Source organism: Euprymna scolopes, chromosome 38, assembly GCF_053919585.1.
Source record: "Euprymna scolopes isolate OS-2025 chromosome 38, ASM5391958v1, whole genome shotgun sequence".
NCBI lineage: Eukaryota > Metazoa > Mollusca > Cephalopoda > Sepiida > Sepiolidae > Euprymna > Euprymna scolopes.
Window position 1 is genome coordinate 20473427 of NC_136519.1, and position 20170 is coordinate 20493596.

Consider the following 20170-nt stretch of genomic DNA (forward strand, 5'->3'; position numbering starts at 1 on the left):
ATTTTTTAAATAAAATTTAACATACAAATTGCAGTTTTGGTATATCTGCTTTTTTTTCGATTTGTATGTCAATTAAAAATCAACTATATGTACATATATTAGGTTGACAAGAAAGTTCTTGCAGAATTTTTCATTTTGATTTTAAATGATGCATTTTCAAATAAGTTTTGTCATAATACCTTTACTTTATAAATTATTATAAAGAGCGTTTTTCGTTCTATCGAACCGTTTAAATTACAATCGTTTTAAAAAATTGTCTTCTTTTCAGAACGTTGAATACACGATGAAAGAAAGCAAATTCACACAATTTTCTTATTTAAATTCAAGCAAGGCAAAAAAGCTCGCAATATCAAAGCATTTGGCTCAGGAACCACTACTGAACACAACGCACAATGGTGGTTTAAGAAATTTTGTGGTGGCAAAGACGATGAGCATAGTGGTTGGCCATCGGATGTTGACAATGATCGATTAAGAGAGTTGAAGGTAATCCACGCACAACTGATAGAGAACTTATGAATTAGACGTAATGTATATGATGATTTCCAACCAGTTGAGAGATTGGAAAGAAAAAACTTGATAAATGGGTGCCTCACGAATTGAATGACAACCAAGTGTCATCTTCCCTTTTACACAACAAGATCGACCCATTTCTCGACCAATGAAAAGTCGATTCTTTACTACAACAACCGGAGGCACTCAGCTTAGTGGTGAGATGCTGACAAAGCTCAACGACACTTCCCAAAGCCAGAGTTGCACCAAAAGAAGTTCATGCTGTTTGGTGGTCTGCAACTGGATTCATCCATCAGATTTTTGAATGCAGGCAAAACCATTATGGTGAAGAAGTACCATCAACAAATGGATAAAATGCAACAGAAACTTCAACAACAACACCCAGCATTAGTCAATAGAAAAGACAATTCCTGACTGCACATTGCAAAACCGACCCTGCAGAAGTTGAACGGATTAGGCTATGAAACTGCCTCATCCACCATACTCTCCAGACCTCTCACCTACTGACTACCACTTTTTCAAGCATCTCAAGAAATGCTTCAAAAACGCCTTCAGCAACTTTATCATCATCAGAATGCAAGATTTTTACGTTACATGCATAAATACAGTTGCTTAGCATTGGCGAAAGTGTGTTGATTCTGGTGGTGCTTGTTTCGATCAATAAGTTTTTGTTTTTAGCCGAGATATGTTCATCTGAATTTAAAAGTTGAAAAATACAAGAACTTTCTTGTCAACCTGATAATAATCATAAAATACAAACAAAATATGGATTTATAATTATTTATATAACTTTTTTCTCATACAATGTATTTTGGTGGATGTTCAATGTTGCTATGTACAATAAATGCCAAAATAACTGAATGAATTCTCTTTAAAAAAAAAAAATTAATGGCCAATTTGTTGGAAACTGCGTTGAGTTTTCTTCTGGAATTTCTTTGTGCTGCCAAAATTGTTGCTGCCACCCTTTGGAATGGTCTTCAGGTTCCGGATGCGAGATTTTTGCTGTTGATAATCTAAAACTTGAGTTAAGGAAGAAAACAATTATTGTGAAAAAATTTATTCTTATGATAATCACAACCTTTTCCACAATTCCATAAACAATCCTATGTATTCAATTCATTCGGCAACAAAAAATAAAACAATCATGCTTCAATTGCCATGTACATCATTTTTAAAGTCGATTCTAAGGTCCAGGGATTCTGATTGAAAATGCATCCCTCCTTTGGGTCAAGCATAGCAACTCATACAACTATATTTATTAATTAGTGTAGTTCTATTTTATTAAGAACTAGAATAGGCACCTGGCATTGCCCAGGTGTGGAGAGGTGGTATAGGAAGGCTATTAAGCAACCAACCGCCTAAAATAAACTAAAATAATAGCGAGTGCCTGTGCGAGACAAAAAAAAAAAAAAAATTAGTCGCAGTAGCTAGGTTCAAAGCTTTAACACGAAAGAGGAAAAGAAGGTAAAAAAGCACACTTGTGAGGTCACGAGCCTTTGAAATAATGTTTTAAACGTACGCTGAGATCACAAGGCATGAATGACTTTCCAAATATGTCGATGAACAAAACAGGCCTCTGCTTGCAAAAAAAGGCCCAGTTGACGGTCAAAGAATTAATCCTTTTCGGCCATTTTTACAAATTTGTCATCCAAGAGATCGATCTTTTTAACAATACCAATTTCGTCAGTGTTCATTGCGTCTGCCGAAAGTTGTTGGCAGACATACAAACATGCACACACATTTTGCCTTTTATATAATAGACTAGCAGGGGTGTCCGGCATTGCCTGGATGTTTGGAGGTGTAAAAGGAAAAACAAAAGTTTTGGTAGGCTCGAACCCGAAGCCTTGAGGCTAAGGCGGAAAAAAAAGTGTAACACGTTACCGCGATGCTAAGTGGGCAGAGAAGTGAGACTGGTTGAAATTAAACGGTTAAAAAAGCAGGTGCTTAAACGAACGTCAACGTCTGCTTTTCTAGGTAAAACATCACGCCATAGAGAAATGAAATCACAGCGCGAATTTTGTAACATAAAATAAAAGATAGAGACGACCTCGTTTTGTAAATCAGAGATATTATAATCTAGGGAGTATATAAAAAGTTCTAAGACATGGTACCCCCCCCCCACAAAAAAAGTGCACACATACACACACATTTTTGCTTTTTATATAATAGATTAGTTTTAACAGAATCATCTTCACAAAATCTCTGATCTCTTTGAACTTAAAACAATGTTTTAGCTGATCCATAATTCCTGTAACAAATCAATCTAGCATAAAATTTTTTTCCACATCGCGTGCTTAAGTTAACGAAGTATCCGAGATTCACACAGTGGTCCAGCTAATTCTTAAGTCATCCCCATCAATAAGACTGCATAACTTCTTGCACTTGTAATTTGCTCATCTTAAGTAATGGGGATTCCATTTCAATAGTTCTGGGTTACTACTAGTTGGACTTTCCTCACAGGGATATAAGCAACCTCATTACTCTGGATGAAACGTGTATATATATTTGAAACTAAAAACAGAAAAAGAGGTGGTGAATGACAAAAAAAAAAATCTGAAATCAACATGAATTTATAAACCTAGAACATCCATCATAATTGACCAGCCTGGAAAACCAAGGCTTAAAAATAATGTGCCTTGAAAAAAAAAAAAAAAAAAAGTGGTAATCTCCAATACATATTTTTGATTTTCACACTGAAAATATCCACATATGTTTTAAGGGAAACAGGATGACATTTATTGCTCAAACAAAAGTTTTAGATTCTCTACCAATAAATCATGTAGAGTATGGCATAATTGTAAATTTCATAGAAGTGGGGGAGGGAGGGAGTTATAGGAAAGCAAAGGACAAGAAAGAGAGAAAAAATAAGAAAAGAGAAAGAATGATAAAGCAAAAGATAAGAGGAAGAAATAAAATCCAGCCAAATAGCAACAAAAAAAATTAAATTAAAAAAATAAATTTAAAAAAATAAGGAGGTAAGGCTCTGGCAATTTCACAAAAAAATTAGATTTTGACCAAAAAGTCCAAAACTCACATCCATGGGAAGATCTAGAAAATTAAGCAAAAATTTACTTTTTCTGAATTTAAAAAAAAAAAAAAAAAAAAAAAAAAAATACAAAATTCTGAACGGAAAACTGAAATCCTGTGCCACATCAGAAAACTGAGTGATCCTTGTGAGTTTCTTTAGATGCTTAGGAAATCATTTTTTTTTTTTTAATACAAGCAAAAAAAAAACAATTAGACTAATTCACCCACAAGCAAATCAGGTGAAAATCAAAAAGAAAAAAAAGGGGGTAAAAATTGTCAAACGCCCACATTTTTCAGACAGAGATAAAGGATACCGAGGTCGACATAAAGAGGGTTCATCATCCCAAAGGAGCGTGCTACCATTTTCATGTCAAGCGTGTTGATATTGAAGATATCTTTCATACTGCTGCACGAATATGCCCGCACGTAAGATTTGTAAGCTTCACGGGACGACTTGTTCAGATGGTAATTCTTTTCAATAAGTCTTTCCAGCTGTAAAAAGAAAAATAATAAAACAGTCATTTTACAATAAAATAGATCGACAAACGCTTCGGCAGTTTACAATAAAATAAATCGACAAACGCTTCGGCAGTTTACAATAAAATAAATCGACAAACGCTTCGGCAGAAATAATATTGAAGTTTCGCAGAAATCTTTTCAATACTATTTATCCATGATGTTTGGTTTGGTTGTTTCGGGTTATTTTCAGCTGAATCTAGTTTTGACGCTTCAAGTTCTTTATATCTTCAAATATTTATTCATGTTTGGTTTGGGTTGTAGAGAAAAATCATTTTTGTTTGTGGCTTTGCAAAACATGATCAAGTTTGGCAAAGGGAAAGGAAAAAAAAAAACAATAACATCAATGTTTGCTGCATTTAAGTCAGGAAACCGATATCTCCAGACATCCTGATCTGTCAGCACCAGCAGATATAGATAAAAAACAGATAGATACAGAGTGTCTGGTAGAACTTTGACACCTTTTACAAAGGAACAAAATGTTGTCATATTTAATGGTGCATTCAAGTGAGGAAACCAATATTTTCAGACAGCCTGATCTGATAGCACCTTTAACAATGGGAAGGTGTGTTCAACTCCGACCTATTTTCAGCAGTCTCATAACACTTGCTTCTCTTTGTGTGTTGATTTTGAAAATAACGGCAAAAGAATTGTAAGGCGTACATATGCTTTTAGCAAGCATTTGAAAAGTGCAAGCTAGAAAATTATACATACATTTAACAACGCAACAATATTGCCAAGGCTGTTGCAAAAAAGTGGGCTCCCTCTACTGAGCTAGAAAACATACTCACACCCAACAATATTCTATATCGCTACAAAACCATTATTTACTCGACCGGTGAGGTAAGCACTAAACGTAACGTAACATGCAGCCGAGATTGAACTCACAACATGAGTTTGTAGTGTAATTCAAATCTTGTCCGTAACGGCTCGTCAGGGCTATCAAGGGTATTTTTTTAACGTGACGTCATTACTAGATGGGTTGCCTACCATGGTTTAAGAGAGGCCCATCTACCCTTGAGAGAAGGATAGAGCGCCAGTTTCCCAACCTCGTAGTACATACAGTGCCTCACCTTCCCAGATAGTCACCCATCTGGTATTGGCTAGGCTTAACGTTGCTTACCTTTGGTGATCTGGTGAGAACCGGTGTGCCACTAGGCTATCTATTAGACAAGGTCCAAAAGAGTCTCCAATCTAATAGTGACGCAATGTTTCATCCTCGTGCTTATTTATTTAATGGAATGTGCTCCAATGAACTCGTAGCACCAGTGCTCCAACATAAATACTCTCAACTAAAGCGAAAAGCAGCAAAATTCCACATCTTCATTGTAGCGGTGCACCGATGACAGAAAACCTCCTGTGATAGTTTTTGCCTTCAAACTGCTTGCTATGCTTTACAATTCCCCTCCTGTTTCCACGACTGTATTGAAATGTAATGTGAACAAACATCTCGCTGCTCAACTACCTACTTAGAACATCCCTGTAGGCATGGTTCCTAATTCACAACAGCCCTTTACTCTCGGTAGCAGTGTTTCTTGTCTGAGGTGATCATGAATTAAAAAAATAAATTTAAAAAAAAAGAAAAAAAAGAAAAAAGAAAAGAAAGAAAAAAAAGAAAAAAAAGAAAAAAAAAGAAAAAAAGAAAAAAGAAAAAAAAGGAAAAAAAGAGAAAAAAGAGAAAAAAAAGAAAAGGAAAAGATAGAAAAGAAAGAAAAGATAGAAAAGAAAGAAAAGAAAGAAAAGAAAAAAAAGAAAAAAAAAGAAAAAACGGAAAAAAGAAAAAACGGAAAAAAAGGAGAAAAAAAAGAAAAAAAAAAAGAAAAAAGAAAAAAAAAAAAAAGAAAGAAAAAAGAAGAAAAAGAAAAAAGAAAAAAAAGAAAAAAAAGAAAAAAGAAGAAAAAGAAAAAAAAAAAGAAAAAAGAAGAAAAAAAGAAAATCCATCTCGGTAAACAACAAAGTCAAAATTAAGAGATACTGAGTGTGCATGTGAGGGGGAAGGAGACAGGAAATCATTTTTTGACGAAATAAAATCATCTAACGCCCCCACTCCATCAATTGAAGTCTTCGCTTTCGCAGTAAAATTAATATCAGTCTTCAGGGAGAACTGTCATAAGACGGAAAAGAATGGCAAGGTAAAACAGAGAGAGAAAAAAAAAAAAAAAAAAAAGGATAAAGTGAAGGAAAAAAGAAAAATAGAAATAAAATCAAGCCATTAATGATGAAAAATGAGGAGGTAAGGTCCTAGCGATTTGCTAGAAATCAGCATTTTCTTGTTAAAAAAAGGAAAGCGGATTTCACACAAAAACCAAAGAACTCACATCCATGGGATGCTCTAACAATTAAAGTAGAAATTTTATCTTAAGGTCGCTGGAAAAATAGTGTAATCATTCTACCAGTAGGTATCTCATCACTAATCCAATTCTCTACCTGTATAAGAGCCAAGTACACCTAGGATGGAGTACTGTTGTCACATCTGGGCAGCTGCTGCTAGAAGCATCTTATCCTGCGTTGACAGAGTTCAAAATAGACTATAGCAGAGTAGGAAATGCCTTTTTCTCTTCCCTGCAACCTCTTCCTCACAGAAGAGACGTTGCGAGCATGTCTCTGCTTTATCGTTATTATTATGGCAAGTGCTCGTCTGAGCTCCACTATGCTACACTGGTCTAGGTGAACTCACAATCAATAATTTCCCTCACTATCTGTGCCTAAACCTAAATGTAGATTCCATGAACAAAGTTTTCTTAGAACTGTCCACCCATGGAACTGTTCCATTGGCCTACTTTCCAGCTGACTACAACAGGGTCGTCTTCAAGTCTAATGTAAACAAGTTCTTGATGAGCCATTCCCTTAAATAATCCAATTTCCCAAATGTCTAACAATTACAACAATATTGTGCCATTGACTACACTCATTAATCCCCGTCCTTAACTTGCCTCCGGGCTTTGATAAGTAATGACTCCTTTATAAAAAAAAAAAAAAAAACTTCCATAACAAAAACACATTTTCATTAAATCATGACTGGTGGTTGCTCCAGACAACTACTATTGTAGTAATTCTCGTTCCGTTAAATGATGGAAGTACTTTACCTGTATTTGGATATCAGAAATTTTGTTCCATGAAAATTCATATTCATTCAATGTGACTCTTGCAGCTTTAAGATATCGAAGAAAACCCAACTCTTCTGGACGTAGAATCAGCAAGGCTCGACCTGAACCTCCTTCACCACGAGCAGTTCGTCCCACTCGATGAATATATTCCTTAAAAAAAAAAAAAAAAAAAAAAAAACACATTCATTTTTATTAATTTCATTAAAAGATATAAAAGATATTTTTTAGACAACAGCACGTCTTCTTTTACAAAGATCATAAGTGAAAAACAATGGACAAGGATTGACTAAAAATGTTTCAGGATTCTGTTACAGATTCACGAAAATATCAATTATGAATCAAGATTTGGTACCCGCATTTCTGAGTTCAATATATTGTAATTTCCTGACATGAATCCAATATCCTACCCTTATTTTAAATATAAATCCGATATCATACCGTCACTCGAAATATCGATCCGATATCATACCGTCACTCGAAATATCGATCCGATATCATACCGTCACTCGAAATATCGATCCGATATCATACCATCACTCGAAATATCGATCCGATATCATAACGTCACTCGAAATATCGATCCAATATCATACCGTTACTCGAAATATCAATCCGATATCCTACTGTTACTCAAAATATCAATCCGATATCATACTGTTACTCGAAATATCAATCCGATATCATACCGTCACTCAAAATATATATCAAGTCTTTTGTTCCTTTTTCATTCATTGCCACACCTTGATTAACAATCCTATTTTATATTTATTTGCAAACTGTTATTCTCATCTTCATAGTTGTTTTAACACATTTCAGCCAACTATTAGGTGTGTCAGAAACTTTGTGAAAAATATTGAATAATTCGACCCCCCCCCCCCGTCTTTCCAAGATTATAACTACTCAAAAAATGTAATTCAAACCCTAATTTTTTTTTTAATTAAAGTAGCAAGGACCAAGGTTTCATTAAAAAAACAAAAAAAAACAAACATGGTTTTAAAAAAGGTTTTAAACTTCGGACTTTACAGGTAAATTTCTAAAAAACACTTTTTTGTTTTAAATTTGAATATATTATTTATTGATCTTTTATCTTCAATTTGTGATATATAAAACTTTGGTGAGTAAATTAATTATTTACTTTTTAATAGACATTTCAAAATGGGGGGGGGGTCGTGAATAAAAAAAAAAAAAAAACGTTTGTCTAAAATATTATATTTGGTTTATTGGCGTTTGTCTAAAATATTATATTTGGTTTATTGGAAAGAGCATAAAATTTCACATTGACCCTGAAAATATGGTAAAAATAGAATCAATAGAAAAATTTTGATAGATTTTTAAAGTTTAAAAATTGAAAAATATTGAACTCGTAAAATTCAAGTAATTTCATTACTGTTTTTTTAAAAAATAAAAAAAAATAATATTTCTATTACTTTCTATACAACTTTAGTTTATTTTGGAAATATAATCCATAAAGAAAATAAACAACCCACTTTTAAAAGAGAAATTACGAGTTTTTTTTTAATATTTTATTCACAGTTTCGTGTTAGGGGTATCAAAAATTCCTACAAAAATTCTGATACACCTAGCCAACTATTCCTGACCTTCTTCAGGTGAATAACCACAGTGAAGTAGGAATATGGAGTCTCTTAATCGTATCCTCAGTAATTATTGCTTTCTATAGTTGTTGTCTTACCATGTTTTGGTCAACTAATTCTGTGGCCTGCCTTGGGTAGGATTGAAATTGCTATTTTCAGACAATGTTCACCTGGAACTACTTGAAGAAGGCCAGAGGATGAGTTAGCCGAAACGTGATTAAACAACAACAACTATGAAGATGTGGACAACAGTTTGCAAATAAATAGATATACAAATTACTCGTCTGAAAAGATGCCAATAAAAAATTATATATATATATATATATATATATGTATATATATAATCCTCTTTTAGTTCCCTGTGTGTTTGTTGGTGAACAACTTAGTTTCCATTGTTCTGCTAATAAGCCTGTTTCCTTTTTCTTTTTTCAATTTCTAATACAAACAAAGAGAAATATATAAAGAAAAAAAAATTTTTTAATTGAAAGTCAGTCCAAAATAGTGAAATTCATAAATATTGCATATAAAAAAAAAAAAAAAAATAAAAAAAAACTAACTAACCTTGGGATCATCTGGTGGATCATATTGGATGATCCAATCAACCTTTGGAATGTCCAGACCACGAGCGGCCACATCCGTGCAAAGTAAAATAGCTTCTTTGGCGTTGACAAACTGGAAAAACGTTTGAGTTCGTTTGTTTTGTTTCTGTTTACCCTGAAAAAAAAAAAAAAATTAAAAAAAAATAAAAAAAAAATAAATAAAAAAATCAGAATTGTTACTGAGAGTGATTATGAGACAAAACTAAAATGATTTGAGTTTGTTTTTTAATCTTTTAATTTTACAACACATCAACCCTTCTTGGGTCATTTAATACCAAATTCAGTCATTTTGGAAAAATAGTTCTTAATATCTTTAAATCACGGACATAATTGGTCAATGGCAAAAAAATTGCAATAAACTTCCCAAAATGAGAGCTCCCCTCCCTAACTTCTCAACCTCTCCTTTTGCATGCAATTTAATATAGAATGATTCCCCTTACCACTAACTCGAAGTCCAAGTAGCAACCCCAGACACCAGCTCACACTTGCTCTAGATGTGGTCCGATCAAAATATTTGATATCAGCCATGTCTTATCCAGCTAAATCACTTATAACACATTTAAGTCAGGGATTCCTCAGTCTATCACGCTCCTAAATCCTTGCAATATCCAGGTATGTTATGAAGTTAATGAAAGAGGTGTTACTCTGTACATGGTTAAAATTCTTCAAAATGCTATGTACCTAAAGCATCTAAGATCCAAATAACATAAAATTTCTGATGAAACACATTTAAAATGATTCTTGCCTCCAGTTTACTGTCACGCAACCACCTGATCATGGCACAGTCATTATGCCGCAACCATTTTGCAAATAATCCATAAACAATAGATTTAATTTGTAGATTTAATTCAAACACTTGAGGTCAGAGTGGATCTGGAAGTAATAGTAACGACAAGGTTGAGACGCATTTGATCATTTTATCAAATTTGTCTTTAGTTGACTCGGATTAACATTTCCAAGTACTATTGGTGCATCTGAAAGCTGGAAACTATGAATGACTGAAAAGCACCAGAACATTGGAAGAGAGTAACCCGTATCATGATCATGCAAACCAAATTCAATATTTATCGCCTTCCTATGGAGGGGCGATGTGACACAAGAGCCAAAATATGTTCGGGCAGCCTAATCAGGATTCTTTGGTTGTCTAAGCGATTAGCACTAAACTAATAACTTCTCAAATGAAGAAGGTAACTCCTGGGGTGAAGTTTACAAATTCTGAAAAATTCTGAAATCTTAGCTGCAGTGCAATGCTGTGAAATGAACTGGCAACAAACATTTGAGTAGTGGCTAGCAAGGACGTTCATATCAGATTAACAAAATAAAAAAAAAAATGTGGCAATATCATTTCCCCGTCACATTTATAAGAAACAATATCAATCAGTATTTGATTTTCTTTACACAAACCTTTAAAGTCGGAAAAACAAATGTAAGAGCAAGAAAAAAATGTGAATCAAACAAATGAATGCAACTTACGTGAATTGACATAACGGGAATATCGATATAATTCAAAAGTTCGTGATGGTATTTGACAGACATGCAAGAACTGAAGAAAACCATCATTTTCTTTGTGCGATTCTTTTTCAGAAACGTAAACAGCATTAAAAACCGTTTCTCCGATGGACACACCACATAACCCTGAAACATACGAAAGTAAAAAAAAAAATATTAGGGTAATAACTATTAGCTGACACAACTGAAATAAGTTTATTTGTTCAAGTTATAAGTGACTTCCCTTTTCAGTTATGAGAGTTATCTCCCCATTTAATTTTCATAGATGAAAATTGATGTGTTTTCTGCTTCCATAAATCCAACATGTGATCCACTTTCAGGAAAATCGTAAGGATATTTGGTGTATCTTAAATAGTTTGTGACTAAACACGAATGTTTCAACCTGACAACACCAGGTCTATACAGCGTGAAATAAACTAGTTTCATTTTATCTTCTCTAAGTCTTGCCCGTGTATACCTAAGAAAAGTCCCTTCCGATTAATGCTTACGTAAATTCCAGTCTAATTTTAAAACTTTACATAAAAAATAAATGATTCTTTACTTTGAAATGTAGATTTTTCAGAATGGTTTCATTTTCAATAAATTATGCTATAATCAAAATATATTTTTATTTTTTATATATCAATAACAAAGCTTACTTGAAAAGTCAAACTTCTAGACAGTGAAATACTGTATGTGACAGAGTTCCATAATATACGAGGTGCCTTCAATAAGTTTCCAGACTTTTTTCATATGGGTACTTTTATTGATAGTACACATACAAAACTCTAGTTCTCTCCAAAGTAATCTCATCCGGCTGCAATGCACTTGTGTTGTACCATTCCAACAACTTCTGAAAAGCCCCATAGCGTGTCAAAGACCCTCGTCACAACCTCTTTCATCTTCACAATTGTCTCATAACGACAGCCTCTAAGGTTTTCCTTGAGCTTAGAGAATAACCAAAAGTCACAGGGAACAAGGTCTGGACTATAGAGAGGCTGACAAACTTTCTTAATGATCATCTTGATCAAATAGTCTATGATCTTCTCTGAGCACCCTTGAGATAAACTTTGCACAAATCTTCCGCATTTTTACTTCCTCACGAATAATTGCGTGTACAGTTCCCACACTAATATCAAACTCATGACGGCATGAAATTCTTTATTTGGCCAATCAACTCTGGTGTTCAAACTACATTTCTCCCACACCTCTCATCATCCCTCACAGACTCCCTGCATTCCTTGAATCTTTTATGCCACTCAAAAACTGATATTTAATTCAAGCAAGATGGTCTAAAAGCAGTCCAAAGCATTCCATATTTCTGTGGCTTTTCTTCTAAGTTTAAAACATAGCTTTATTGCCTATCGTTCTTTTAAAGTTTCCTTACATCCAGATAGTATTATTTTTTTTTTTTATTTCAATTCACCAGCTGTGACAATCAGGCTTTAGTAGAGTGTATTCCAATTCCTGCTGTAGCTGTTCATTTGAACCTGAAATTATATTGAATTGGTCAGTCATCTCATGAGATGTATAGCAACAATATACTGAATTTTCAAGAGTCCATAACAATTTTAAATGGCTGTACAAAAATGTCTGAGAACTTATTGAAGCCACCTCATATTTTGAGGAAAAGTCCTCTTTTTCAAATAGTGGTGGTTTTAAATTTCCCTGAACTGTATGAACTTGGAATATATATATATATATACACACACACACACACTTTTAAAAATTTAGGCATGACTTTTGTTTAACAGAAAGCAAAAGTCAAAATGACAAAATTTTTTGCAAAGCTCACCTGTTCTAAACCAGCTACGGTTGCTTTTTCACTTGTGTCATGTACGCCAACGTAAATTGGTTCTTTTTTCAAAGAGATTTTTGCCAGATCTTCAGTTTTGTTGGTTTGTGTTGCAGAAAACAACATGGTCTGGCGCTTTTCTGTAAAAGAAAAAAAAATTGTTTAATAAAGAGAATTAAAAATATCTATCAAACTGAGAATGTGTGTGTGAGGACAATTCTCAACCTATATACTCAACAAATTTTTGATCTACAGACTTGAATTTTGGTATACGGGGTATTCAAACATGTGGAAAACTTTTTGATCGGTTTTAATCCAGAAGAAAGGGCTGCTAAGTGGTCAGAATGACATTTTTTAGAACTTTTTATATACTCCCTAGATTATAATATTTTTTTATATACTCCCTAGATTATAATATCTACGATTTGCAAACAGATGTCTCTACATTTATTTTGATTGACTTTTTAAAATTCCCTCTAATCCATCCTTTCACGTGTTTGTTCGTCTTTTTCATATAAAAGCAAAACTAATCGGAGCGAAGTAGGCCACCTGGCTTTTCGACCAGGACCTCCAGAAATGCAATTAGTTTTGATCAATGTTAGGGAAATCCTTCATATCAAACAATTGATATTCATTTGGATTGCTCCCCCTTTTTTGGGGAGCTGGTTTTCTCCAAATAGAAATAGCAAAATATGGCAGAAACTGGCCTGCAGCCAATGTTCGTTTCTGTGCCTGCGTGATTCTTAACTTATTCACTTCAAGTCAACTTTTTGATTGACATTCACGTTTCATGTCTCACGTCGTAGCGCTAAGATCTCAGCTTTTGTTTCACTTTCTTTTCCGCCTTCGCGTCACGGGTTCAAGCCTGCCTACTACCATTTTTCTTTTTTTTTTTTTCTTTTACACCCTCAAACATCCGGGAAACGCCGGGCATCCCCACTAGTTCTATAGATATCTGGCACGTGGTACGAACAAAGATTCAACAGTATGATTGTACCACCTTTGGACAAAACAGATACTACACTTTGATCTAAGCCTAAAAGCTAACAAAGTATATTTTCATTAGAATTTCACATTCAAGATAACAGCAACATCAGATATATATATATATATATATATATATATTTTTTTTTAATAACTTTAATTTTTGCATTAAATTGTCGGCGCTCGAGTAAACAATTTCTTACAAGATGTTGATAATGTACAAATACGAAATTCACACTGGCACATTATATAAATGGGTAAACAATTGCGGAGTTAGAAATTTGTCCAGCTTTTCTACACAAGTTAAAAAATACACTTAGGCCATTGACTCAAGGGAAGTAACTGCTTTTTATCAAGGAAGACAATCGAGAATAGTGCATACTTACTTGGTAATAACTTGATAATTTTTTTCATTTCTTCTTCAAATCCAATATCAAGAATCCGATCAGCCTCATCAATAATCAAACATTGAAGATTTTTGTACATGAAGTTAGGCGTATTCTAAAAGAAAACAAATAGAAATATGGAAGCAAAGATTATAATTTGTTACACGAAAATGGTGTTTAACATACTGCACGCATAACGTAGAATTAAATCAGATAATGTTTTAATCTGACACAATTGAATCCTGAACATTTCATGCTTATATCTGAAGCAATTAATGAGATAAAATTTAAGTTATGTTAAATAGTAAGATGGTACATTCACTAATATTCATCTGATGGTTTGGATTAACGGCTAACACTAATGTGTGCATAGAATACAGAGGTCAGCGAATGGATTTTTGGAAGTCTGTTTTTCTTTTTTCTTTTTTATAGAGTTCTAATTTGGAAGGAAGATTTTTGGGGAGAGCAAGTTTTTAGATTAAATACAAGATTGATAGAAAATGCTACATGATAAACACAAAAATAAGTTCGAAAGAATGAGTTTTATCGTTTCCGATTTTTTTAGATGAGGATTGGTTATTTGCATTATTTGAATTCATCGGACTACTGTTCTCATCTTGAGTGTCATTTTCACAACGTTAACGTTTCAGTTAATGTAACCTCCGACCTTCTTCAGGTGTATCTTGTTCAACTCTAGAATTTGGACGGAATTTCGAGCAGAACGCTTTATTTACTTCATGGGGGTAGCATGCTTTTGTTCCGTCAGCCGTGACCGGACAGAGATCTTAAGTAATTTGCAATTGTATTTTTCGGTCGCCCTACACTGAGGATTGAACCTTCAACCTTCAGGAGAATATCATTTTACAATTGATTTTTTCCAAATACTCTAACCACTGCAGCACGGGTCCTTCGACAAGATACACCTGAAGAAGGCTGGAGGTTACATCGACCAAAACCTTGTGAAAATCACACTCAAGACGAGAACAGTAGTCCCATGAATACAAATAATATGCATAAGTTATATATATTTAAAAGTTGAAGTTTAAGTTACACTTGATTGGGAGGGGGAGGGTCCACTTTATTATATGAATCTGCTATATTTTGACCATTCTCTCCATTAACTTATTAAATTATGAATTAGGCTGTGATAACAGCATATTCTTTTCATTGTTTTGACTCTTGAGTATATATCCGTTAATATCTTATATTTTTATATAGACTGATGTGGTTCTTGGTTGTCTTACTGTGAGATATATACTTGAGAGTCAAAAGAATACTGTTATGACAACATTAATTATGAACGTCTGCTTAAACGTTTGTGTAAGGATCACACAATTCAATATTTTGTGTTTCAACTGTTTACAAAAAAAATTAAATGCAATCCGATGAATGCAGTTTTATTAAATCTGATACCAACATGCCTCGCACATTTCAGAAGCCAATGTACTTATTTAGTTTTGTTACGTAATTTATAAACGTTACAAAATCAAATTCACTTACCCACAACAATTTTGCAACCTGTATGTGTAAGGTCACCATGACCACTAAAAATAGAAACCTTCTTAAACCAATTCTTTCTAGATTTGTTAGATTTCGTAAACACAATATTTGTTTTTATCAGATTATTTCATTGATTTTTTTATTTTATTAAAAACAATATTTTAGAAGATATTTTTAAAAAATATTTTAGCAGATATTTTTAAAATTTTATTCGCAGATATTTTTAAAATTTTATTAAAAGATATTTTTAAAATTTTATTAGAAGACATTTTTAAAATTTTATTAGAAGACATTTTTAAAATTATTAGAAGATATTTTTAAAATTAGAAGATATTTCTTAAATTTTATTAGAAGATATTTCTTAAATTTTATTAGAAGATATTTCTTAAATTTTATTAGAAGATATTTCTTAAATTTTATTAGAAGATATTTCTTAAATTTTATTAGAAGATATGAAAAGAAGTGCATTCTTTGAAACTCCATGGAATAAGGGTTTTTATTGTTTTATTTGTACTTCTTGTCGAATTATTAAAATTTGTATACGTGCCTTTCAGGTTTATAAAGTTTTTCAAAAATTTGAATAAATTTTCATATCAAGATTTTTATTATACATAAATTTACCTTTCACTTATTGTAATTACACTCATCCTTATTGGCATTTGTAATTAAGTTTTAATGTAACTTTCCACTTAAACGTGCTTTTTGCTTGAAATCCACTTAAATGAATTTCAACCAAAAAGCAGATTTAAGTGGAAATTGGCTTTTTCTAAATAAATAAATAAAAAAAAAATAGCATTGGTGAATAAAAAAAGATGGGAAATGGAAAACGGTAAATCATAACCCCTGCTCCGCGGCCCTGCTCATAAAGGTGAATAACAAGCATTTGCTCACCTGCAGATGATCCAATAATCGTCCCGGTGTGGCTACAATTATGTTGATGCCTTTCACCAACTTTTTGGCTTCGTCTTCCTTCTTCGTGCCGCCCATGACCAGACCGAAGGTGTGATGGTGGAATTGCAACAATTCCTTCAAGACTCCATAAGTTTGCATGGATAATTCTCTTGTAGGAGAAATGATCACCACTCCCGTACCTGGAATGCAGTTACAGAAAATCTCAGATTAACACAAAACAAATACAAAAACTATCAAGACAAAAAAAAAAAAAAATGCATTATAAAATTTTAAAACAGTTGTTTTACTTAATTTTATTATAATAAATATTCAATTACCATACCACACCGAAGTGGCACTCACTCTAGGGGGATTGAACTGGCTTCCTCTGGAAGAGGAAGTTTCATGGGAGTTGAAAATTCACAAGCTGTCACCAGTCGCATGTATCTCCCTATCAGGAGAAATGACTATGTTGGGTTTTCGTAGCTCAGAGAGGTATTGATGGCCTCATACGTACAACACTTGATAGTCTTAAATGGTCACCCATCTGGTACTGACCAGGTTCAATGCTGCTTTACTTTGGTGATCTGACGAAAACCAGTATGTCAACAGTGATTATGCTGCATATAAATATTAATATTCAATAAACAATAAATATTAAAAGGTCTAGAATTCTTTTCTGTAAAGAAAATTATTTTAAGCAAATTTGAGTTTCTCTAATATCACCATCTTTCTAAAATCTTGTAAGTATAAATTATTTGAAGTTCTACCCTCGTGTAAGTTGGTGTCGTGATTTATCTTATCTTTTTGTTTTATTTCAAGATAAGGGGAAGTCTTGAGAAGCACTTATTAATTCCATCTGTATGTCATGTAGTCACAAGGAAAACGTGCATGTTTGTTAAAAAAAATAAAAAATAAAAAGCAGGTTAACTCCTACCATTTCTGGGCATGAATTTCAATTTATACATGAGTTCAACAGCTGGAATGAGGAATGCCAATGTCTTGCCGCTGCCAGTTTTTGCAGCTCCCATCAAATCCCTAGAAAAGAAATCATGTTTTTTTTTCGTCATAGGATGAATTTATTTTACTTTTTAAATCAGTTAACACTTAGTTTAACAAGTGGCATCGAATTTTGTATTGTGGCAGAATTATAATCTGCTACTATATTTCTTAGACTTATCTTTATTATATATTTACATTTATTATATTTTTAATATAATAACTTTACTATATATCTACATTTATTATTATATCAATCATATATATATTATATATTTACATATATTATAATATCTATTATATATTTACATATAATATCTATCATATATCTACATATAATATCTATCATATATCTACATATAATATCTATCATATATCTACATATAATATCTATTATATATCTACATATAATATCTATTATATAATAGATATTATATGTAGATATATATCTACATATAATATCTATTATATATCTACATATAATATCTATTATATATTTACATCTATTATAATATCTATATTTACATTTATTATAGTATCTATTATATATTTACATTTATCATATCTAATATATTTACATTTATTATAATATCTTATATATTTACATTTATTATAATATCTTATATATTTACATTTATTATAATATCTTATATATTTACATTTATTATAATATCTTATATATTTACATTTATTATAATATCTTATATATTTACATTTATTATAATATCTTATATATTTACATTTATTATAATATCTTATATATTTACATTTATTATAATATCTTATATATTTACATTTATTATAATATCTTATATATTTACATTTATTATAATATCTTATATATTTACATTTATTATAATATCTTATATATTTACATTTATTATAATATCTTATATATTTACATTTATTATAATATCTTATATATTTACATTTATTATAATATCTTATATATTTACATTTATTATAATATCTTATATATTTACATTTATTATAATATCTATTATATATTTACATTTATTATAATATCTATTATATATTTACATTTATTATAATATCTATTATATATTTACATTTATTATAATATCTATTATATATTTACATTTATTATAATATCTATTATATATTTACATTTATTATAATATCTATTATATATTTACATTTATTATAATATCTATTATATATTTACATTTATTATAATATCTATTATATATTTACATTTATTATAATATCTATTATATATTTACATATAATATCTATTACATATTTACATTTATTATTAAATATCTTTACATTATTATATCTTTATTATATAATAGACTACCGTGACCCATTTGGTCAGTATGTTATATTAGCTATGGAATTAATGTATGTGCGTGACACTTTTGCTTGTGACGTGCAGAAAATAGTTTTTTGTGACATAACAGAAACATTTCTATGAAAGTATATTAAAATGAAAAAAGAATATTAGATAGATTTCTATGAGTCGATCTGTTTATAATTGTTTATTTTTCAAAAAAATTTTTTAAAAAAACTTACAGCCATTTAATTATAAGTGGTTTGCCATACTTTTAGATAAGATACCATAATACTTAAAGTTAAATTCAAATTTTGATATATCTTATAATTTAAATGCGAAAAAAAAAAAAAAACAAATGAAATTGTTACTTGAAAGTACCGAATAGTTAAAAACACTCTCCCCATGTTAAGAACGGCTTTTTAAATAGAAAATGAAAATAAAATGTAACTTTTTTTTTTTTTTTTAAATGTTTTCGGATTTATTTAGTTATGTTAAGAGTGTAGATAAAAAAAAATGTTCTGAGTTTATTAAAAAACGGAGAAGAAAATGTAAAAAAACAGGAAGGTGATGGGTAAATCGCCGTTGTAAAATGCTCTTATGGTTATCAACGGGTTAAAGTAGATTTATTTGTAAGAAAATTGCGTTAAAATAACTTAAACGTAATATGGAAATGAATGATGTAAAAAAAAAAAGCAGAAAGTATTAACAGTTGTTTATTTGGATAATTTAAATGCGTAAAAAAAAAAAGAAAAAAAAAAAAAATTGGGACGCTGAAAACGTACACAGTAAAAAAAAATGTTTATGTACGCATGCGCAACCGGAAGTCATAAACCGGATGTTGGGTTACAACACTCGTTACAAGGTCATTTGAGTTTTATAATTATATAGATTTACATTTATTTTAATATCTTTATTATATATCCACATTTATTATAATATCTTTATTATATATCCACATTTATTTTAATATCTTTATTATATATCCACATTTATTTTAATATCTTTATTATATATCCACATTTATTTTAATATCTTTATTATATATCCACATTTATTATAATATCTATATTATATATCCACATTTATTTTAATATCTTTATTATATATCTACATTTATTATATTTTTAATATAATAACTTTACTATATATTTACATATCTACATTTATTATAATAAAGTCGTATTCCTGTCTGTTCACAATTTGATTAATAGGTTTCACAAATTTCTATACATACTATTTATTCAAAGGACGTCTACATTAAAAAGTTACCTAATTTACATATTTCATTAAAGAAAATCTGTTGGATATTTGACAGGTGACTCTCTGAAGAGAGGCGTTGGATGGGTTGCACACATGTAAATTAATTCCATTTTCTACTATTGTCTATTGAAATACATAATTTGACCAGAAATATGTGAGAGAAATATTGGCCAAAGAAGTAGAATAGACAATGGGAAATATTAAACATTCCAGAATGAA

General features: G+C 31.1%; 1 protein-coding gene across 1 annotated transcript in view; it reads right to left on the bottom strand.

The window, feature by feature from the left end:
- Window positions 1-1276: 1276 nt before the first annotated feature.
- The window catches only part of LOC145263085 (uncharacterized), a 47909-nt gene continuing 29015 nt past the window's right edge, over window positions 1277-20170 (bottom strand). Inside the window, exons 8-16 of the mRNA XM_080119963.1 lie at window positions 17333-17433; window positions 16396-16595; window positions 14005-14119; window positions 12635-12774; window positions 10825-10986; window positions 9314-9466; window positions 7140-7310; window positions 3852-4029; window positions 1277-1523 (exon numbers count right to left, since the gene is read on the bottom strand). Of these exons, the coding sequence (XP_079976089.1) occupies window positions 1396-1523; window positions 3852-4029; window positions 7140-7310; window positions 9314-9466; window positions 10825-10986; window positions 12635-12774; window positions 14005-14119; window positions 16396-16595; window positions 17333-17433 (1348 nt within the window). The 3' untranslated portion in view covers window positions 1277-1395. The remainder of the gene's footprint in view (window positions 1524-3851; window positions 4030-7139; window positions 7311-9313; window positions 9467-10824; window positions 10987-12634; window positions 12775-14004; window positions 14120-16395; window positions 16596-17332; window positions 17434-20170) is intronic.